Source organism: Eucalyptus grandis, chromosome 3 (genome assembly GCF_016545825.1).
Source record: "Eucalyptus grandis isolate ANBG69807.140 chromosome 3, ASM1654582v1, whole genome shotgun sequence".
NCBI lineage: Eukaryota > Viridiplantae > Streptophyta > Magnoliopsida > Myrtales > Myrtaceae > Eucalyptus > Eucalyptus grandis.
Genome location: NC_052614.1, coordinates 24,645,529 through 24,668,605, shown reverse-complemented (window position 1 = coordinate 24,668,605; position 23,077 = coordinate 24,645,529). Strand labels below are relative to the sequence as shown.

Sequence of the window (23,077 nt, the reverse complement as noted above, 5' to 3'; positions counted from 1 at the left end):
AAAAATGATTGAAGATTTCAATGCTTTGGAAAGCTTCGTAGTTGGTTGTCTTCTTGTGTTTTCTTACCTTTTTTTCCCAACGATGAGATTAGATGGAAAAGTGTCTTGCCTGTTCGTTCTCCAATGTTCTATCCTTTCAAAGCTACCTTGAGAGTTAAATCCGAGATGGGGGCAGACTTTGCTTTTCTAACTCACCTCTACAACGATTGATCTTCCATTCCTTGCGTTTTCATTCTGAGTAAGCTAAGATTTGAAAGACAGCTATCAAAAAGAAAGATCTTAAGAACATTGAGGACCTACTGTGCTCTTGCACATAGGGATGATCAATTCTCGATCCAATCTGATTCTACCAAGGAATCAAGAGGACTAGTTTCTAATTTTTGGGATTGAGGATTGGCCGGTCCGATCCGATCTCATGGAATTGATCACTTAGCAAAAAAAAATTAAAAAATTAAGAAAAATACAAGAGTAGCTACTATTTTTTAGAAATTATATTTTTAATAAAAAAAGAGTCAATCTAGTCCGGTTTGATTCCCCGGAGATCATAAATTGGATTGACAATCACTAATTCCATTTTTATGGAGCTAGGAACTGAACCAATCTTTTCGAGAATTGAACCAAACTTGCTAGTTTGATGTGGTCCGAGCGATTCCCTATTTGGGCAGTTCGACATGCTTAACCCTGCTTGCGTGAACATCCATCGTATTTGTATACTTGAATTTATCATTTGGAAAAAGAAAGGTGTATGAATCTATGAATGGAGGCAAGATAAATGATAGTTTTAGGGCATGTTTGGTAATATTTTCAGGAACAACTGATTCTGTTCTTTTATTTCTAGAAACAAAAAAAGAATATAAATATGTTCAATAAATTTTTTGTTATTAAGAATAAAAATCCGTTTTTTTTGTTTCTAGAAATAGATTTGGAATAGAATCAATAAATAAAAAAAGTTGTTTCTTATTTTTAGAAACAATTTCTAAAATCAAGTTTAATTTTCTTATTTTTTTCTTTTCTCTTCTTCTCTTTCTTTTGGCCGATTGCCGGCCCTAGGCCATGGTCGGTGACCGATTGACGAGGGCCGGCAACCTCTCTGAGCCCTTGGTGACACTAAGCCACGGTGAGGCTTGTTGGCCTCGCCTTGATCGGGCGAGGTCGAGCCTCACTAGTGGCCTGGTGAGTCTTTGACAAACTCGCTAGACCTCATCCAGTTGGTCGTCGGTCACCGCCGTGGTCGGCAACCAACCACAAATAAGGAGAAAGAAGAAGAGAAAAGAAAAAAGAATATAATAAAAGTATTAAAAAATTGAAAGAAATAAGAAAAATAAGAATCTACTAAATGCATTTTTATTCCGAGAATATACATTTTGTGCAATTATCAAACACATTTTTTACTCAGAAATTGTTTTTACTGAAAAATTGTTTTGGAGGATAAAGGAAACTCCATATCGGCATAGCAAGAAGGACAAGTCATCTTACATCTTGCAAAATGCTACCATCAACAATCAAAGAGCGCCAGAAACTGCAAGCTTGATATTGCTGGATATGGACATTCATTGTACAGCTACTCTCTTTGGTTCTGAAGTCATTCTTAAAGTAATTCCAAAAGAAAAAGTGGGGTAAAAATGAATTGTCTTCTGAGTCCTCAATTGCCTAGTGCTCTAAAAATAAGGAGCTCTTTGAAAAAGAGCTGAACCAAAGTTAGAAACTGTTTTTTCTTCTTTTTAAGGTTAAGAGCGTTGATCAGATGACCTCTGCGATTAATGATTGTGGTCATCATATCCAACTAGTAGCTCCGGAGTCACTGTCATCTACTCTGCAGTCAAGAGTGTTGAGTTGGGCCCAGGCACAAGACTCCAGTGGGAGTGATGAAGTTCTTCATGCTGAAGCCTCAAAATTCTTCCACAAAGTAACTCCATTAAAATACTTGCAAAAGAACTCATCTTCCACAAACACAAGCAAACTTGAACCCCCAAAATGATAAATTAGGAAACGAGGAGGAGAAGGACAGAAACAAAAGCTAAGAAAGAAGAATGACCCAAAACTCAAAACAAAAGACATAGGCAAGTGAGACCACATGTCTTCCCTTAAAATGAACAGATCCCATCCATCACTGCAATTACAGGAAGAGAGCAGAGGGACCCTGACCATTTAGATGCTCTTTAGCTAGATTTCTATACAAGCGAATCGATGGACATCCATATGAAGATACTATGATGTCACTTAACTTAGTACATGAGGAAAATTACATAGGGTTTGATTTAACGTGTCAAGGTTGATAAAGCTTGTTGCCACATTTGCACTTCCAAGCGAGGAGGTAGTAGCTATCACTTCCCTCGTGGCTTGAAGCCCTAGCATCTCCTGCTCCTCCACCTCGTCCTGCAGGAGGATGAATCACCAGAGTGGCCATGCATGGCCTGCAACTCAAGCACCTGTTGACGCATATCGGCGGCCTTGAACCCACCATCTCTCTTCTGTTCTTCAAAACTTTAGTCCCTTCTCCCACTACACAACAAAAAATAAGTCAGGCCAAAGCAAGATTTTGAGAAATAATGTAGGAAAAAGAGACGACAAGAAGGCAACTGGACGATGACTTCAACTACTAGGTAATAGGATTTTCGCTGTTGGGCAATCCTTGTTTTCTTGCTTTACTCTCATTTTCACACGAGTGACGTGCTTCACTTGATTGGTATGTTTTTTGCTTTCGACAGCATGATGAAAAAAAGGCTTGATGTTTTTACCTGTTATGGGAGTGAAACAGAGCAGGAAACAAGCAAGGATCACAGCGGCTTTTAGCCCCCTGTGGTGGTATAGAGAGTCACTTAAAGAAGCCATCGCTCGAGAGACCATTTGACGGACGCCCACCAGACCAGATACTTCGCTTCTCTCTGCAACTTTGCTTGTTGGGAGGGGACAATAGTGTTAATGAAGTCGCTGCTTGAGTTAACAGAAAAAACTACTATTGACAAGGAAGGTTGCTTTTCTCTGTTTCTTCTTCTTCTTCTTTTTTGGTTCTTTTGTGGTGCATGGAAAACTGGACAAAAAATATTGAATGGTTAGAGGGTAGTGCAGGGACAAAATAGGTCACTGTTCCCATCACAGTGGACACATCTGTTGCTGCGGCTGCTGACCCAGTAATTAATTGCCATCCTCAGTGTACAGCAGCCGTGAAAAATGACTCCGTGACTGGTCAACCGAAGATTTTTCTGGCATGGGAACAGAGAAGTCAAAGCAAGTCAGGGAGAAGGTTAAAATTCCACGTGTTTCTTCATTTCAAAAAACTACAGTCGAGGCACAGGCCTCCCACCAGCTAAAAGGAACCTTCTTTGCTTTAGCTTTTATCGATAGAGGGTGCACAGGCTCTTCACTGAACATAAAGTGCAAGAACAGTTTTCAATCTCAAAATTTTAAACCAGAAAGGTGTGCTTGCTTGAAGTCGGGTTGAGCTGTAGACCATATCATACTCTGTCTGTCATGGACAGTTTTATCTAATCGAAAGAACTATCGGCAACCCTCAAAGATTGGCATAGTTAGTTTGGGCGCCAAGAATTTCCATGTTAGGAACTACAATCGATTAATCAGATCCACCACGTACAGTATTTTGGATTGGGACTATTTGCATAAATCAAAAGCCTGAATTTAATTAGTTTATGAGGTTTGTAGGGGGTTTCATTAATCTCTATGTAAATGGGTTTATGTACTCATATTCCTAAATTATAAAAAAGAAGTCTGTTAAGTTCTTCCCATATTTATAAATTTAATGTTTGTATCGAAACCGCTCTCCAAAATAAGTCAAATTTTCAAGAATTGTCTTCTCTCTAAAATGTTTTACAACTCTCTTTTATTCACATTACAGATGCAAACTTCATATGATCATGGTGATGTTCCTTACTTTACATTACATCATGCCAATGTTTAGACATTACAACTCTTAAAACTCATTGTATAGTTAAAGTATCTTAAGAAAAATGTCACTTTATATCAACTTTGTTCTTTGTCTATCTAGCAAAAAACAAGTAATTTGAAAAATATTTTCTTAATTTCAATTGTTTTTATTGTTGCAAAAAGCTAGTCAACCAAAAGTATGTTTATTATTAACTAAAGTCTATGTCTAAACATTTGTTGACAATAAGAAATTTTTTGTTTTCATTTTCCTAAGCGTCAATCAAAATTCGGGATTTATCCGTGTCATTTTTTAATGTACTTCATCAATTGTTATGGCAACTTCTTTCACATCGTATTCCTTCAATGTATCTTTTGTTCTCACGGTAAAAGAAAAGAGGTGATGATACGTGATGAAAGAGACTGATGAGCAGTGTAATGTGACTACACATTGCCCTTCTTTCTTTTTTTAACGTCCAATCCATCTTCTGCCACGTTTGTCAGCCAACGAGAAAGTACATTCTTTGACCAACCTGTAAATTTATTTTGTGCCATTTTGTCTCTCACGACTCACGATTTCAAGTTCCCAATGCAAGTGAATTTTTGGTATAATTGTTGAAAGAAATTACTCTTTATACACTTAGGATATATGGTTATCATTGTATTTCTGATGTGAACTCTTTTTGTGTTCTCAAGAATAAGTTAGAAATATAAATTCATTTGATATCGTAATTTCATTTTTTTATTTCTAATTTATAATCTAGAAATAAATTTGAAATAAAAATAAGATTTAATTTTTTTTTTATTTCTGAAATATAAATGAAAAATAAAAATTCTTCTCATTACTTACCTTTATTACTAGCCAACTACCCATTTGCCACCACCGATTGTCCGTTGTCACTGGTCTCTGTCCACCACTTCTGGTTGATGACCGCTGCTACTTGAGAGGAAAAAATCTTATGTCATTATTAGACACATATTTTTGCTCATAAATTCATCAAGTGAATAGAAATAAAATATTACAAAATGATTAATATTATTAAGGAAAGCCTCATTGCACAATCAATATATTCTCCATTTATTTTGCAAAAATATATATTTCTAAAAATAATTGTTTATATCTCTTGAAATTATTAGTTAGTAAAAAATATTTTCGTGATACATAATAATTTGCATTTAAATTATTTCATGGACGATGGAAGCTTTTTTCGTTTATTATAATAAGTGATATAAAAATAACTTCAAAGATTTTTATAAAAATTAATTATCTTTCGCGAAATGAAGGAAATTCTAACTTACATATATTCTCAACCTGACTTGTTCCATTACGTCCACAAAACCGGAATGGTCCCTTGTAAAAACTAAATGTGATAAATGATGATAATCATTGAAATTAACAATAATTTGTCCTATCTGATTTACCCAGTCAACGAAGCATACTATTTTAGCCGTTCTTTTATATATAATTTTTTTCCATTCATGCGTTCGTGCATCTTTATTCCCAAGAAATTTTCACATCATCACGTTTTGAATATTACCGTTTTTCCAACTTTGGCAATTTAGAAATTGCAAAAATATAGGAATAGTAAAATCTACAATTTATTACATAAATTGAAGAGTCTTTCCCACCTTTAAGAAATTTCAATATTTTCTTCCCCAAATATCTCTAAATAACGTATTTTGCAAATATTGTGTCTATGGACATTAGTAATTCTATTTTATTTCTCAAATATTTCAATCATAAGATTAGAATATTTTCTATCCTACAACAAATTTTCTGAAAAAAGAAAAAAGAGAGTCAGATCTTGATATATCTTTCTCTTTCCAAATATATTTATTTATAAAATTTCTTTATATTATGGGTTTTTGTCAACAAATATTTCCATTAAAATTTTTAGTAAGGTATTGTTGCTTAACTTTCGAATTATAAGTTTGCCTTGCCGCAACGTGAGTGTGCATTTGCTAGCATAACAACAAGCAAGAGATTGTTCGCTAAAACCCATGGCTTCCTGCCTCTGCCTAGTCATATGTGTGGCATGCTAGCTCACTGTATCACCGACGTTGCCGTGTTGCCCCGACATGCTCCATACCAACAATGGCGATTTCACTCTAAACCCCATAGACCGCTTCTTCTTTTTTTTTTGGTAAAGATAAAGAATATATAGCTTTGGACAAAATATAAAAGACGGCGCCAAAGGCTTACACTTTAAGGAAGACCGAAGAGTGGAAGGGAGCCATGACAAAAGCCAAAGGCAAGCAGACCAAAAGGAGAAGAACCACAGTTACAATACAAAAAACAAGGACAACCACCAGACTTCCGCCAACAAACGAAAAACAAAGGAGCAGAGTGATGATGAAGCTTGTAGCAGAACGAGAGAAGAAGCGGGGAGACTAACGCCCGAGACGATCCATAAAGATGGAGGGGGATCAAGATCCCAGCTTCTTTGGAGACGCCTATTTCTCGGATTGTTCGGAACACTTGTGAATGTAGCCGCTTTATCTTTGACTATCTTCATAAGGTGGTTCTTTAAAGCAAGGACAAACAGTGCTTCCCTCGGAAAATAATATCATTCATTTTCTTCCAAATCAAATAACAAAGGCCACCGAAAGAGAACCGCGCAATTCGATGGTAGAAATCCTTACCGGAGAGCAGCCTGATCGCCCAAGCAAGGTTGTCCATCCATGGCCTCGATTTCCAAGGTAAATTGCATCTCGTCGCCCAAAAATAAGCAAACGTGGCCAAGATACGACAGTTGAAGAACAAGTGATCAACAGAGTCCGGAGTAGCATTACAATATGTGCAAGTACCCAAGACGATTCTGCGAGAATGGATTAGGACTTCCCGGGTGGGTAATCTGTTCTTGGTAATCAACCATAGGTTAAATTGATTTCTAGGGACAATATCAGAGTTTCAAATAAAGGAGTCCCAAGAAACTCTTTCCTTCTTTGTTCTAATGAAATCCCATGCAGAGGCAACAGAAAAGGATCCGGATGAGTGATGATTCAGGTGAAACAATCCGGTGCATCGGTCCGATCCGGGACGGAGAAACCACGGCTCTCAAGTGAACTCTTAAATGCATGACCGAGGGGGGAGAATAAATCTGCAACAACAGCATGCTTAAGGAGACCCGACAATTCAACGATGGATGTCGGAAATAAAAGATCAAGGGGGCCATCAGCGAGCCATTGATCCATAAAGAAACCGAAGATCCATTACCAATCTTCCAAGCGAAGCAAGACTTAAACTCTGTTCTTAATTGCAATATTTTTTTCCAGCCCCAAGAACACGTAGAGGATGTTGAGGTGATCTAGAAATTGTCCTTTTTTAAGAAATAAGAATGGATTTATCGACACCACAACGATTCTTTGTCGATGAAAAGGATCCATATGTACTTAAGCATGGCCGCTCTATTGCAGTATTCCAAATTCCTTATGCCGAGCCCACCTTCATTTTTTGGGAGGCATATGTCATCCCACGCAACCTTAGCCCCACCTTTACCAAGTGCGGATCCTTTCCATAAGAATTGTCTCAAGATTGTTTTAATACTAATAAGAACCAACGCCGGTAAGGTAAACACACTCGACCAATATGATTGAATGGAATGGAGGACTGACCTGATGAGCTGCAGTCTTCCAAAGATATGATAGAAATCTTTGAGTCCAAGATTGAGCCCTAGCAGTGATCCGATCAATTAGAGCAATACGGTGAACTTTTCGAAGTCTAGAAGAGATGATGGGAACCCGAGGTATCGCACGGGCAAGGTACCTTCTTGGAATCCAAAGGCCATTTGAATATAATTGCGAAGAGACAGAGATCCTCCTGACATAAAAATTTCTCTCTTGTTTCTATTTGGGATTAAGCCACTCCATGAAGAGAATATATCAAGGCCCTTTTTCATTAAGGTGATAGATGCCCAGTCAGCCCGGCAAAAAAGGAAGACGTCATCCGCGAAAAAAAGGTGAGTCAGCCGAGTTGTCTTGCACCTCCAATAGGGATTGAATTCCTTAAGAGAAGTCTGGGAGACTAGAATTCCAGAGAATATCTCCATCACAAGCGTGAACAGATAAGGGGACATAGGATCTCCTTGTCGTAGTCCTCTCCCTCCGGCAAAGAAACCATGAAGCTCTCCATTGATTGAAATGGAGTATTTGGGAGTTCGAACACAAGTCATAATCAACCGAACAAAAACATCAGGGAAGCCAAATGCCGTGAGTGTTGATTGAAGAAAATCCCAGTCAATAGTATCATAAGCCATTTGGAAATCCACTTTTATCGCACATTTTGGGAGGTAAGGTTCCAAATGAAACCCAACAAATAATTCTTGAGCCAAAAGAATATTATCTCTAATCCTCCTCCCTTTAACAAAGGCGTTTTGAGAGTAGTCAACTAAGTTCCCAAGGACAGCAGCTAGGCGATTGGCTAATATCTTTGTAATAATTTTATAAATGATGTTGCAACATGCAATAGGGCGAAAATCCGAGACATCACAAGCATTAGGGACCTTTGGAACTAAGGTAAGGATGGTATTATTCACCTCTACGAGCGAGACAGCGGCGATGTGAAGAATTTCTGCCTTGCCCATTACGAGCGGGCCAACAGTATCCCAGCATCTCTTGAAGAATTCGGCAGTGAATCCATAAGGACCCGACGCTTTCCCCTTCGCTAGGGAGAAGACTGTTTCTCGAATTTCAAGGACTAACACTGGTCTGATTAGGTCACCAGCCTGGTCCACCGACAAGGGATTGCGAATGAACTTCCTTAACTCCTGCATGGAAGGCTTGGACAATCCAGAGTGAGGAGAAAGCAGATCAGCAAAAAACGTAACAAAGACTTGGGGAACCGCCTCAGGGTCATCGATAAAAGCACCCGAGGAGTCCTTCACCGTAAGGATTCTGTTTGTAAGTTGTCTTCTCTTGATAGAATGATGAAATTTTTTTGTATTTTGGTCCCCTTCCTTGAGCCAACGGATTCTCGATTTTTGCCTATAGAAGGATTCTTCATCTCTACGCAAGTTAACAAAGAGCTTGTGGAAAATCTGTTATGCATTGGCGAGGTCAGAATCATTAGGGTTGAGATGTAGATCAAGTTGAGCAGAGCGAAGAGCTTCCCTTGCTTCCTCTGTTCTTATTGAAATATTTGAATATGTATATCTATTTAAGAGTTTAAGCCGGCTCTTCAGAGTTTTGAGTTTAGAAACAAGCCTAAACATAGCAAACCCTTGAACTGGAATATCCCATACCTGCTGCACAATGAGAAAGAAGTCAAGGTGCTGAGCCCAGAAATCAAAATACTTGAAAGGCCTCCTCCTACGAATCGGGTCAATGACTTTGACTACCATTGGGGAGTGGTCGGAGATACACGGGTTTAGGAAAGAAGCCTCGGAGAAAGAGAATTCCATATTCCAAGTGGTATTAACCAAAACACGATCTATAATCTGCATTTTCCTACTTGCACCCGCAGAGGTGGACCAGGTAAACCTAAGGCCAATGTACCTGAGGTCGTCCAACTCAGTTTGAGCTAGGCAGTTCGCAAACTCATCAAAATATGGAATCCAAGTATCAGAACTACCAAAACGGTCAGATGGATCCTTGATAGCGTTAAAATCTTCTGCAACCAACCAGGCCATGTCTTGCATGAGGGCATTTATTCGAATAAGATCTTCCCAGAGTGGGTGACGGCGAATAAACAAGTGTTCACCATATATAATAGAAACATAACACGTCTTTGTAGACGAGATAATCCTCACACGGCCATGCACAGCTTGAGCACTAACCGAGATGGGATCATAATTTATATAGTCTGGGTTCCAACCAACCCATATTCTTCCACGAGGGGAGTGTTCATAATTCGCGATCCATTTCCAGCCATTCAGCAAAAAGGAGGATAGGGAATCAAAAGTATCCTCAGGGACTTTGGTCTTAATGAGCCCAATCAAGCACAGATTATGAGAAGTGACAAGCTTCCGCACTTCAGCCCGAGTAACGGAATTCATAAGGCTCTAACGTTCCAGGCAGCTATATACATATTTATAGAAGAAGGGGAAGAGGGCTACCTCTTTCCGGAACCCTTATTCCTACCCATCGTCAGAGGAGGATCCGTAATAGGAGGAGGGTTCGGGCATAGCAGCAGCAGCTTGTCCTGCATTGTCACAGCTGGGGTAGTAGAGCGAGGGCCTTTTGGTGGGAAGGAGTCTACCGAAAGAAGGTCCTATCTTCTGTCTCTTCCTGGAAGCTGGGATTGACAATCTCATCTGATTAATGAGGCACTAACAATTGAGGAGCAGTTGATTTCCCTTTAACCGATATAGAGGGGCCCTGACCAGCTTTAGAGGGTGCTACACCCGCACCAGCAGACTTACGAGATGCTGGTGCAACTCTCACTCTCCTTAAAACAAAGTCTTTTAGCTTCAACGATTGGCCTCTTTCACCAAGTGGAGCTGAACTGGTGGAGGTAGCCTTTTTTGTGAAAGGCTTTTTCTTCCTTCTGACTTGTTTCCACTTAGAATCGCCCGGGGGTGGGATGCTAGATGGGTCGTTCGTCATCCTCCAAACCAGTCTTTCTTCATCAGCAATGCCTTTAGTAGGCTTGACTGTGAACAGAGGATCAATTGCATTTGTTTCTATAGTCTTGTGTATTTCGGCCGAGTTCCCCCCTCTCTAAGGGCTTCTAGGAGCATTCCTTGTAGTAACCAAAGGGTTGATATGCGTCTCTGTAGTTCAAAGGTTCATGTGCTGGGAGCTCGATTGGCCCTGAGGCGAGAACCAGTAAGATCAGACACATTCTGAACACTAGCAGTTGCTTCAGCAGCTGGAAAGGTATCAACAGCAACAGGTCTAGCCTTAGCCGCATTGCATTTATGACCAAATATTCCACACCCTGCACAGGCCGTTGGTTTCCATTCATATTCCATATCGACCATACAAGATTGGCCTTTATAAACCAGCTCAATACACTCACAATGAGGTAGGTTGGTTGGCTGTGATCTCTACACATACTCTAGCATAGGTAAGCATGTGCATCTGTTCTGTTCTTGAGTCGACATACAATGGTTTCCCGACACCACTAACAACTTTGCTTATTGATTGTGCAGACCAGAATGCAGCAGGGAGATTTATGAGTCTAACCCATACAGGCACAGTGAGATGAGCATCTTTCCTCAATTCCAAGTCCGATCTCCATTGTTGAAGAACTAAGGGGATCTTAGAGACGGTAATGGGCCTTCCTTCCAGCACCTTCATTCGAAATTCCCTGTCTGGGATATGAAAGAAAAACAAGCCCTTTTCCATTAGCCATAACTCTCGCCAAGTTGGTACCCCAAGCCTTTTTAAAAGCTGCTTCAATAATTACAAATGGTATCCTCCTACCTATGTAGTATCCCGCTAAACATTCCTGCAATTTTGGATCTGCAGCTAGGATGTCGTCCTTTGTCATTTCAACAACCGGGCGGTTACCAATGCGGGTTGGAGGGAAATAATCAAGGTCATATCCCTTTGAGGCTACTTTAGCTACAGCCACATTCGCCCAAGAGCGAAGATTCGAGCTCCTTGAGAAGGCTCGCTGGGGGCGTTTGGAGGACGATCTTCCCTTGCTCCTGCCTCTACATCCATCAAAGCGGAGAGAGCGAGCACGACCAGTATGTTTCTCCAGCAAAACAGGGGCTTGGTTTTCACCACCAATGTTCTCATTCACAATATCAATTGACAAAGAGTGATTGTCACTTCCGGTTCGCAAACCAGCAGGAGGAAGAGTAGAACACGACCTATCAGTTGCAGTCAGGGAGCTTGAGTTCAAGGGCGTGCGCCCTTTCTCGTTCAAAAGAAGCCCATCACCCGAAGAGCGGCCCTGATGTTGGGGATGTGTAGCAGAAGCACTAGGGCCTTCATCTAAATCAAGGGTCTTGGCCGAAGGCGAGGCTATCGCAGCAACAAAATAGGCGGCAACAACAGAATCAGGAAAAAAACCCTAACCGATCTCCTCCATAACTGGCCTAAAAGAGAAACGAACCTGGGGAAATCGACGGAGGGCTTGGTGAGGGGACCAAGATGCCTCTCGCCGCCAAAAAAACCTGTCCGAACACCTAGAATCAGCTGAAGAAGGAGGCACGAGCACAAAAGCTCGGTCGCCAGCAGAGGGGATCCACGCGCCTGGGACGACACCTGAGAGTGCGATCAACCACGGCGACGGCGACGGCGTTCAGAGCGAAGCCGGAGCATTCGCCACGGTGGCGACGCGGGGCTCATCGACACCGCTGGGGAGGGGGGCCGACCATCACTCTGCTCTGGTCCCGAGAGCTCCTTGAGAGCGCGTTCAACCCCAGCGGCGGCGACGGTGGTTAGATACGGAACCGAAGGCGGCGGAAGAGATTTCGCCGCCGGAGGCGCCGCGGCGGGACGACGACTTGGTCGCGGGGCTTGTCGGCGCCGTTGGGGCAGGGGTTTCGTCCGACGCTCTGCTTTTCTCCCTCTCCAGATACTAGATACTTAAAAGAGTCGTAGAATTTGGATGTGTTAAACACCTCCATAGACCGCTTCTTGATTGTGATGAAATGGCAGAAAATAATAGCGGTGAGCAGTCTCCGGTTCTTTACAAATTTTGTCTGGAACTTGGAATCTATCATATCACAGGTTCCGGGGTTAGTTCCAGGTTCCAATAGGTTTTTTTTTTTTTTTTTTTTCATTTTCAAAATAAACTATGCAACAAATAAAGTCATAAAACGTGGAGAGAGAGTGACAGTGGCATGACTAGCAGTGACTACCCTAATAAGGGTCTCATACCCATGATAAAATGTTCAGCATTCACCAAACAAAGTCATAAGACTATTGATGCAAGCAAGGTTCAACCCTATAACTTGGAAACCATAAATCATTACAACACAAAGAAACTAAAATAATGCATTCCGGCTATCAAACATATCACAAAATCAAATGTCCCCTTCAAGCGCAACATGCAAGTCTTAGTAAATTCTTGTTCCTAGTTCTGTGGTCTAATTCGAAAGATCAATACCAGAGAATTCCAGATGATCGTAGCACCTTCTTGGGTTCTCAATTGTTCCTCCACAAGTTTGATTTGTTGTCATGCGAAGGGACTGGTGAGACTGGTGGTTTCTCCAAGTTAAGTAGCGGAAAGTTTGATTTCTGCTCCTTGACCTAGTCACTTTCTCCTTTTTGGGAAAATTTTGTGAAATAGTGCTGTATTCTTTCCTGCTTCTTGGTTATCGAAGCTTAGCCTTCATTGATTGTCTCATAACTAAATTCTTAGAATGCTTAGAGATCCTCACAACTATATATACTTCACTAGTTTTATATTACCACAATTACTAGAGTGGAAATGGATACGAACGGAGTGCAATAAAGCCGAGGCTTCTTGTTTCCAGATTACATTGAGCTAAATACATCCTCTCCTCTCCAGCTAGTTTACAGTACTACCACTGAGCTCGTGGTCATTTCATGGTTAACCGTGATTAAATCTAAAGTCGGAAAAGGATAAAGAAATCGGCAATTACGTGAAATCGGGTGATGGATCCCGAAATCTCAGGATCCGAACATGTACATCCTAAAAAGAATGAAGGTGGCGACAACGTAGGAGTAGTTGGCATGTTGTATGAACAAAAGTGGAAAATACCAGAAATCTGTACAGAACAAGTTGGTGGAAGCGCCGAATCTGGGATTAGTCGTAATCTCACATTATCTTCATACGTGCAGGGAGATGTTGCCGTCAGCAATTACCGAGGATTAGAGCACTGCCAGCGGCACGGCTTCAGAAGAACCGATTGAGGTTTCTGCAAGCAGCGTCAAGTGGAGCTGAGCATTCTAACGTAGTGAAGTTGCATAAAACAAAAATGAAGCCTTTTCTCCCAAAATGGAGCCAGCATTTTGTATGAACATTTTTTTATCTAATCTATTAATTTTCAGCTCAAAAATTAGTCATGTGGTTCAAGCTTTTTGCAGGCAGAGAATTTGCTATTCAGCTACTGTATTAGTCTCTTAAAGCTTCTCCCTCTACAGGATTCATGTTAAACCAAAAAATGACTAGAAGTTTTGAAGTGATATGGGATCAGAGTATCTATAGCGCACACTGTTTAATGCACAAACCTCTGTCACGCGTAGATTGCTGTAGATGTCTGGGGCATAAAGGCTGCATAACGGAGGATCCTTTTGATGAGAATCGATATCGGTAACTTGTGGTTTCTCTGAAATTGTTGATATCTCATATAGCATGTACGATGGCTAGATGATATTAAGGCTAGTTTTGACGGTATTACAGCAATCTGCTTACGGATTCCAGGTAAAAGAGACCGTTCAACTGTCTCTGCGATCTTAGTAAGAAATTTCAGACCATCCTTTCGGGGCACTAACGCATATACTTCGGAACTGTTCTATGCAAATGCTCATGTACTGGGAGTTAAGCAACATCTTGGCACCATCTTGGATCGAATTTTTAAATCTAATTGCACTTTCTTCTCAGTGAAGACGAACGACAATGAAGTATAAAACTAATCCTTATCGCCGACCTCTTTTGTGCGGTGAAAAAACCGGCTCGATCATTGTTATCGTCGTAAGTAGTACAGGTTAGTGATTCGATTTTGGCAAAGTATGTAGCAGCCTCGCTTTTAGCGGCCACAACAACAAAAAACTGCTACATTGAACTGGGAAAGATACAGCCTCTTAACAGTCAAGTTCTGTATTTAGTGTATTATCTGGATCGCTTTGAATCAACTAGAGAGGGAGCACGAGGACCAAAGGCCATGAAATGAACAAGCAAGCATCCCATTCACAGGCAAAACAACTGCACATCCATGAGAACATGAACAAGTACACTGCTTTTATTTCACTTGACAAACTGTAAAACCAACATATAGTCAGGGGGAGGAGATTCTAACAACGTGTGGCGAAACGGTCGAAGAAACTTTCCACACCGCAATGCCGGGAAAAACAAGGCTTGGCTAGAAAAAAACAACCTCATGGGTTGTGATGGCAAGACTGCTTGAGCAGCTGCCATGGCCTAAGCCCAAGAATCCAAGGCATTGTAAGCATGAAAAGCAACCGCGACCGTCACCAAAACTCTGGAGAATGACCCGCCCATGACATACAAGGATCTGGAACAAGAAAGACCTGTCAGAACCGAAATATTCCTGCAAGTGCAAGGATCCAGACGCGGAGAAAAGTTGATCACAAGCCAGCATAGTTGACCAGCATGATGCCGAGCTAAAACAGCAGATACCAACCCAGGCATCATAAAAACTCTGTCGAAATTGATGATGAACTGAACCGGAACTTGGTCAGGACATTCTCAGGAAAATCTGGCCATAAATGACTCCTCTCGTCTTGGAGAGGCAAAACTACTAAGAACAGATTCCCAATTCGGAAACCTGCCAAAAAAGAAAGGCCATATTCCCTGAAAAAAGGACCAAGCACCGGATTTGCTTCAACACCCATATCCGCTGGATTCTGGATCCAAAAACTAACACAAACTGTAGCTGTCCACATAGGCCGAGTTGAACTCTAGTCTTCATAACAAATAAATCCAATCTTCAGACGAAACTGCAATTTCCATCCCACTCTCAATCAAGCGAGAATGTCACACCTCCAAAGCTCTTCCAAAAGCAGGTCCACCGAACGAGTGCTGATTGCAGTGCAATGTTGGAGATTTAAACCTAAAAGGGTGCGGCCCACTTTCTTAAGAGCAGGCAAGCACTTGTCTGACACCAAAGAGCAACCAGACACGGAAAGGACTTGCAAACTCAGTTGACTAGAACGAGCCAATGCCATCAATCCAAAATCCGAAATTGCACATTTCGAGACATCGAGATCAGATAGCAGTTGGCAATTTTCTGCAATAGCCAGCAAGCCCAGATCACTAACTTTTGTGCAACCATCCAGAATTAGCACCTCAAGGGTCCTACCATGCAACTTAGCCATTGCTGAAACCACTTGATCTGTCAGGTTGATGCATCCACTGACGTTAACCTTCACAAGACCAGCTTCACAGCATTCGAGCAGTCGTAAAAGCCCTTCATCTGTTATTCCTGTAAGCCCACTCAATTCTACTTGCTGCAGATGTGGGCAAATCTTCCCAAGTGCCACCAAGCACGCATCACCAAAGCCTGGGCAGTTGCGAACAGAGAAAGAGCGCAGGGACTTGCAAGGAGACACTTGAGGTGATCCAAAATCAAAGTCCTTAAATCCCCAGCAATTTGTCAGAGCAAGAGATTTCAGTTTATCCCCACAACCAACGACAAGACCATATAGTCCTGCCAGGGTAATCCTGTGGCACTCCTCCAATTGCAGGCTCTCGAGTGACCTTGCTGACTTCATGAAAGAAACAAGGCCACCATCTGACAGGAATGCAGATGAACGGATGCATAACTGCTTAAGATTAGGGCAACCTTTCCCCAGAGATTCAAGTCCCAGATCGGTAGCACCCCGACAAGCGGTGACTATCAAAGACCTCAGCCTTTGCAAGCCATGACCATTGCCCATGACCCAAAACCCTCTCTCTGTGACATTGTGGAGGCTCGCAAGGGTTAAATCGGTAACAGCCGTGGCATAGTGCCCAATGACCGCAAGAGATACATCAGTTATGTTTAATGCCTGCAATTTGAACTTTGTTAAGGCACTACCAGCCCTCGAAATCAGACCGACAATGCCCTGATCTCCAACACTGGGGCAATTTTTGATTGAAATGGACTTCAGATTCTGGCAGAACTGTCCAACAGCAGCCAAACCTTCATTTCCAATGCTAGAACAAGACTCTATTGATATGTCGGTCAAATTAGGGCAGTTCCTTGCGACTGCAACCAAAAACTTGTTGGTAATGTTGGGACACTGGCAAAGATCTAGCTTCTCAAGCTGGTGACAACCATTTGCAACCTCGAGTAAACCTTCATCTCCGACAGAAGGTAGGTGCCAAAGGGACAGGGCCTTAAGGGAGGGGCAACTGCGTGCTATTGCCCCAAGACCAAGGCTTGTCACATGGGACAACTTGCTACCCCTGATTGAAAGTTTGCCCAATCCCCCACGATCAGCAGTTCCCACAGCTATGGCAGCAAGACGGATATCAGTGGCCTTTTTCCCTTCCAAGCTCCTAGAGAGAAATCCATCGTCCTCTGAACTCACTTCCTCTCCCCCACAGGTAGGATCCAAATTGTTCTGAGATTTGCCAGAGCTGCGTTCATTGGGGCATATATTGCTTAAAAGATTGAGCCAGCGTTTGGAGACACAAGCGCAGGCACTCCTCTCCTGGCCTCCAGGCAACCTTCTGAATATCTCAAAGAGGCACTCATCTGGAAGAACTTCGATTGTGTCCTGCCTTTTCTGCTCGAATAGGTCCTCACTGAAAACAAACGGAGCGCTGATGCGGGACCTCTTGCTAGGAGGAAAATACACGTCCACATGGTTACCAAGGGACAAAAAGAGGTTGGCCTCCTTTGGGCTTTGGTATATTGACCTCCCAGAGTAAAAATCCTCGCCTCCTGTGAAAAAAATGAACATGTTCAGGTTCCAAATTCGACTGCTGCCGTGTCGCCTTCAAATTAAAGATACAAGGTTCGCATATGCTTTTCACTTTGTCAAACAATTAAGTCTTGTACCGGATCAAGGTTCAAATTTACAAGTATCTTTCAATCTTTGAAAACAAAAACAAAAATGAAATTGAAACCTCCATACGCATAAGGTGACCACTCTGAATGACCTTCCAAATTAAGCTAAAGGGAAAGACACAGATCGTAGAAAACAACTGAACCCCAAAAACCTCCAGAATACCAAATACGCAATCAACCTATCCTAATATCAACTACCTTATCATTAACAGACAAGACCAATTCAGCTAACCAATAGATCACTCTATTACCAAACCCAAATCAAGCTAAGTTCCTCCAAACTCCACAAATTTGTTTCTAAGCAACCATGTCCCCTCAAAAACCTCCTAAATCGAGCTATCATCTAGAGCAAGTACCACCTAAACAACCTAAAAAGATCAGATTTTTCAGCTAACCCACAAGCGCTAGCGAGCGATCGAGCTCAAAACAACGAAGCAAGAACGAATTCCACGGCCAGAGCTAAGGGGGTCTTACCAGTGAATCTGAGGACCTTCGACATGGGAACGGCTCCGGTGACTCCGGGAGGCTGGTTCCGAACCGGTCGCGACCCGAAAACCCTCGAGAGAGAGCAAAAAAGGCGGATCCCGAGACGACGATCAAGAAGGTCAGGGCGATTTGCAGGGCTGCTAGCGGGCAAGAATGCATGAGAGGGAGGGGGGAAGAAGGTGAGAAACCCTATCAGATAGGGCAAAAAGGAAGTGGGGGGGAGAGGAAGATGGGGAAGGGGAGATGGAGAGGAGAATGATGAGAGAGATGGGTATAGGAAAGGTTGGAGCTTTTTATCAATGGCGGTGGGGGAAGGAAAGGTTTGACAGGACAGAGGGAAAGAGAGAGGAGAGAGAGAGAGTTAAGGGGGGAAGAATAAGGCGACACATGCAATGCATTTGCTTAAACAAATGTACAAATCCAATGTAAGATGCATTGCACCTGTGCATGGGTGGTGGCAATTTCCGGAATTTAATATCATATTACTCTCTCTCTCTCTCTCTCTCTTGCTTTTTCTTTTTTTTGGGGTTGTGTTTGGGTGCAATGGATGAGAGAAATGCTCGGACAAATTTGTCCTCCCACGTTTTCTCGAGAAATAAAAGAAAAAGCTCCCGCAGGGGGGATGGACGCGGCCCACCGGCCCGACCCGAACGGGACAAACTTTTTTTTTTCTTTTTTGGGGTAAAAATTGGAGATAGGGATAATGGTGAGGTGGGGGTGTGCCGGGTCGAGGTGGATTTCCCCTCGTCAAAAATGGGGGTGGGGATTATTGAGAGATGGGGGCGAGGACGTTCGCCCTGTTTACTTAATATATTATATATCAGGGGTGTTCGGTCTTAGCATAAACAGGTTCCACTTTACAATCGAAAATTGAATTAGAATGAATTGGTTATTAATTTGTGGAAAACGGAAACTAGTCATTTGATCCTGAAACCAGATGGGTCCGGTTTCCGAGTGGGTTGAAGGAACCGGTGGTGTTTTGGTCTACTTCCAAAGCCATTCTGGTTTGGAGGCAGTTGAAGAAACCGAGAGATATTTGAGAGTTTGTCTCAATTTTGCATTGGATTCAAAGGAAGAGAGATGGGTTTGAGTGAGAAGCGAGATCGAGGGTTTCAAGAACAGGGATCTTGGCTCGCCTCTTGAGGAGAGTGAAGATCATCAGGTCGTCCTTGTCTCGTGAAGTTGGCGTGGCCGATGAAATTGTCGTTGTCAGAGTTTGATATCATCCATCATGCGGGTGATCTCAATAGGGGGAGGAGGCCAAAAACAGAGCAGAGAGAGAGAGAGGCGAGAGTCGAGGCTTGAGGTGAGATGACGAGAGGGAGGCGTCGAGGCTACGAGGGGCTGCGAGAGATTGAGAGTGACTGACCCGTGAGTTGAAGACTGATGAGGGTTTGTGAAGAATGGATTAGGATTTTCAGGCTTGGGAAAGAGGCGTGTGCGAGGGTAGGGTGATCGAGGGTGTGTGAAAGGATTAGGGGTTTCAGGTTTTCAGCTCTTAAAAAAAAAATTAAAAAGCTATTTCAACCTAGGTGGGCGATTTCTCACTTGGAAATGGGAATCGAATTGAAATTCACCGATTCCATTTTTACAGAATTGGAAATTGGGCCAATGCCATCGGAAATGTCTAGAACTAACTGATTTGGTTTAGTTTGGATGATTCCTTTTGCTCACCCGTGTTATATACAAAGTGTTAACATAAATGGCAATCAGATAAACTATATTGATATAGTTGTTATAAAAAAATGATATTAATTACTTTATTTAAAATTACCATTTTCATAATTACCATACATAATTTTATTATGTAAAAGAATTTTCATTTAACTACATTAATTCATATATCACGATAACATAGTTACCCAAGCATTAAAATGATAAAACTTTATTAATAACTGGAATACTACAATTTAATTGAAAGAACAACAAAGCAATCTTAGCAAAAAAATTGAAATTTTATTTAAACAAACTTGGCAAAAAGAAATATGCAACTACTTGATAATCATATATTTTTGTAAGCAGCTTAAGTATGAAAAGGCATTTGTTAAAAATAAAATGTAAGTCTTCTAAAATAAACTTAATATGCAAATAATAGTTACGATTTGCCATTATAATTAATAGATCCCAACCTACATTTGTACCTAATTGTATATCGCGTTAGTTGACATTGTCAAATTTATAGAATTGTCTTGTGAGTCCCATGCCAATAGCTTATCATAAGAAGAAACATGGATGTGGTGTGTATCTAATTATAGATACCGTGAAAAAGTTCTCGATATGTTTTTCATTCTCTATGAGGTTGGTTTCTTGAATGTGTCCATACCTAATTTAGCACCTAATTTAGTAACTAATTTCCAAGATATATCATGTAATCTTAGAAGAGAAAAAGTCCTTGAGGTGATGTAGAACTAATTTTCTATGTTACCAAAACATTCCAATTTTAATGTTAGTGTACTAAAGTCCTTCATGCCCAGCTCGCTTAGCAATGCTTTCTAGAGCCTCCTTGAAGACATCTAATAGTTAGTAGCTCGCCTTGATTTTTCTTTAACTCTCATTCGATGGTGTAACTATGATGAGCTCGCTCAAATGATTATCTGGCCATGAGTGTAAAACTCTTATGATAACTCTGTGAGAGCATTGCCATTGTTAATTATTGCTTCCTTCCCTCTTGGCTATAGATAAACAATTTTATGTTATTGGTGTTCATATACTTATGAGATAAATTATGGAATCTTAATAAACTTTTAATTGCAAGTCACTACTCATGATAGGAAAACTCCTCGATGGATGGTAAACTTCAAATCATCCCAGCACCCTTTAACATCGCTTTTAACTATTCCTTCTTCGGATATGATATAATTCAAATTTCAGTGTTCATTGAATAAATAATGTTGAGTCGAGCTATCGTCAAACTAATAATGAATCAATAAAAAGTGGATTCACCTACGACCTAATTTCGATTTGCTCTAATTCTTATTTTAATATACTAAAATCTCAATCGTACTCAAATCGACAATATCTTTCTTTCCGATCATGGGTCCACTTGCACCATTTTCTATTGCAGCTCTCCTTGGCCGGTGGTTTTACCAAATGAAAATTCTCTCTCTCTCTCTCCCCCCCCACACACACACATAAATTAATTTTTGATTTCCCACTTGAGAAATTAAGAAATGCAATCCACGTGGCTTCGCTCTTAAGTATTAGGGTTTTCCTAGTACCCGTTTGCTTCCCTAGATTCTCTCCCGACCCAAGTTGATCGTCCCCTCTTTCTAATTTTATAAGGTTTACCAGCTCATGACGGTCGGACCATGCACCTTTATCGGTTCAATGATACATTTAATCTGCTCTAATTCGCAACTTCTTACAAAGAATGTGATCAACTTTGGGACAAAGCAAGTGGGTCAATTTATCTTTTGAGTTTTTTCTTTTTTTATGCTCACCTCGAGATTCTTGTAAAATGTTTCCGACATTGAAAGCGAGGAAAGGTGAATAGTTGCCCGCGTCTTAAGAAATCAAGATATGCAATTTGCAAAAGAATTGAAAAGAATAACATTGAGTGTAAATTAAAGGAGTCGCATGGGCGCTCAGTAATAGTCAATCCTTTTGATTTTTTTTTTTTTTTTTAAATTTTTTCTTTGGTTGGTGATGACCAGTTGATGATGCTCAATGGATCTGTCCAATTGCCTTCTATCACTTGCGAGAGAGAAAACCACGTGTTGATAGGGAAGCGAGCACATGCGAGTTACGAAGATATGCTTCAATAAGATAGCCATGGCAGCCATGTACATGCAGCGGTGAGCTGGATGTTTGTCATCTCTTTGTCCTCGAGCACAGTACTCGCACGCCCAAGGCATCCGTGATCTTTTTTTTGCGGTTCGCGAGAGATTTCTCGACATTTTATTCTATTAGTAAGCTTTTTCGGCTAATATTTGATCCGTCTGTCTCTCTTGATCTTTCTGATTTGTTTGTTGATTAATTGGAGGGAAGACTGATTTATGTGATCAAAAGTTTTACATTTGGCCACTACATTACAAAACTTGCAAAGCACGCGTGAAGTATATAGTCAATGAAATTGTCAATCACAATCACGTCAGAAGGATACTATTGAATGCAACTTGTTTAATTAACAAGCTGGAAAACACTGTCGAACATTATCCGTTTCATAAAAAACACGTAATCCAAACATGTAGTACATAACTTAGTTTAATTTACTTGGATTGGAACATAATTCGAACTACCCATAATCAAACTTTGGCATTACAAAAAATGCTTGCATACTTGCAAAATAATCATATTAGTCTAAAGTCACCAAATCATACTCACCGATTTCGAAAAGTCAAAAGTGAACAAGTATAAAAAAATAGTTTTGGCCGGATAAAATACAAAAAGTTGCAAGATCCTAGCTCAGAAGTGGTTAAATATAGGGATTTACGCGAAATTTTGCAGAACAGCATATATCTGCTAAGAATAATTCAAGGTAACAAACTGGAATTGACTAGACCTCTCGGAGGACGACGTCGTATACAGTTGATGTCTGTCTCCAAGTTGGCAAGTCAATCGGCACATTTGTTGCCTTCCTGATGTACTCATGGCATAGTTTGAATCCGTCAATGTCCTTCGACAGTTTCAAGATTATGTAATAAGAGGTGGCAAATTCACCACTAGAACGATCGGACTCCATAAGCTAAGATGCTTTAACCAAATGAAGGTCTGAAAGAACCACACCCAAAAAGCCATCGCTTTCCTTTTGATAGCTTAGTGCATCTAACAAGTTTGCTTTACCTTCAAATATCGAATTATATTTAGTTTAACATGTACCTTTAAAAGTTTATTAAGTGAAGGAAAATTGCGTACATATATGATACGGTCAAACCCACTAGTCAAGCAATATAGGTACTTTTAACAACCATCGCACAAGCAAACTGAATTAGAACTACTTGTTAAAATATATGTGAGTTTAAAGGATGGAGAATCATATAAGCACCGACTAAATTCGTTTTTTTTTTAAGAATGCAAAAATTTGGTTCTGATAGCATGCTCGATAATTGTACCCGAAATTGTCAAGTCACTATGAAATTTTTTATACCTTTTTTCCTAACCCTTGCCCAAATTCT

At 41.0% G+C, this 23,077-nt stretch overlaps 2 protein-coding genes across 2 annotated transcripts; both read right to left on the bottom strand.

The window, feature by feature from the left end:
* Positions 1-1,888: 1,888 nt before the first annotated feature.
* Positions 1,889-2,943, bottom strand: LOC104437034 (EPIDERMAL PATTERNING FACTOR-like protein 8). Its single transcript, XM_010049899.3, has 2 exons — positions 2,739-2,943; positions 1,889-2,502 (listed from the first exon to the last, which is right to left on the bottom strand). The coding sequence occupies exons 1-2, from the start codon at positions 2,845-2,847 to the stop codon at positions 2,267-2,269; spliced, it is 345 nt and encodes a 114-aa protein (XP_010048201.2). The 5' UTR covers positions 2,848-2,943; the 3' UTR covers positions 1,889-2,266.
* An 11,687-nt stretch (positions 2,944-14,630) lies between these two features.
* On the bottom strand, positions 14,631-18,374 carry LOC104437035 (EIN3-binding F-box protein 1). The gene is made up of 2 exons (XM_010049900.3): positions 17,952-18,374; positions 14,631-17,351 (listed from the first exon to the last, which is right to left on the bottom strand). The coding sequence occupies exons 1-2, from the start codon at positions 17,974-17,976 to the stop codon at positions 15,445-15,447; spliced, it is 1,932 nt and encodes a 643-aa protein (XP_010048202.3). The 5' UTR covers positions 17,977-18,374; the 3' UTR covers positions 14,631-15,444.
* Between the last annotated feature and the right edge of the window lie 4,703 nt (positions 18,375-23,077).

Bases quoted from the DNA above. Each gene is read 5' to 3' on its own strand.
- LOC104437034 (XM_010049899.3), bottom strand. From the start codon at position 2,847: ATGGTCTCTCGAGCGATGGCTTCTTTAAGTGACTCTCTATACCACCAC. The intron at 2,503-2,738 runs GTAAAAACATCA...TTTGTTGTGTAG, and splicing joins CTGTTTCACTCCCATAACAG to TGGGAGAAGGGACTAAAGTT.
- LOC104437035 (XM_010049900.3), bottom strand. From the start codon at position 17,976: ATGTCGAAGGTCCTCAGATTCACTG. The intron at 17,352-17,951 runs GTAAGACCCCCT...TTTTTTTCACAG, and splicing joins GAAGGTCCTCAGATTCACTG to GAGGCGAGGATTTTTACTCT.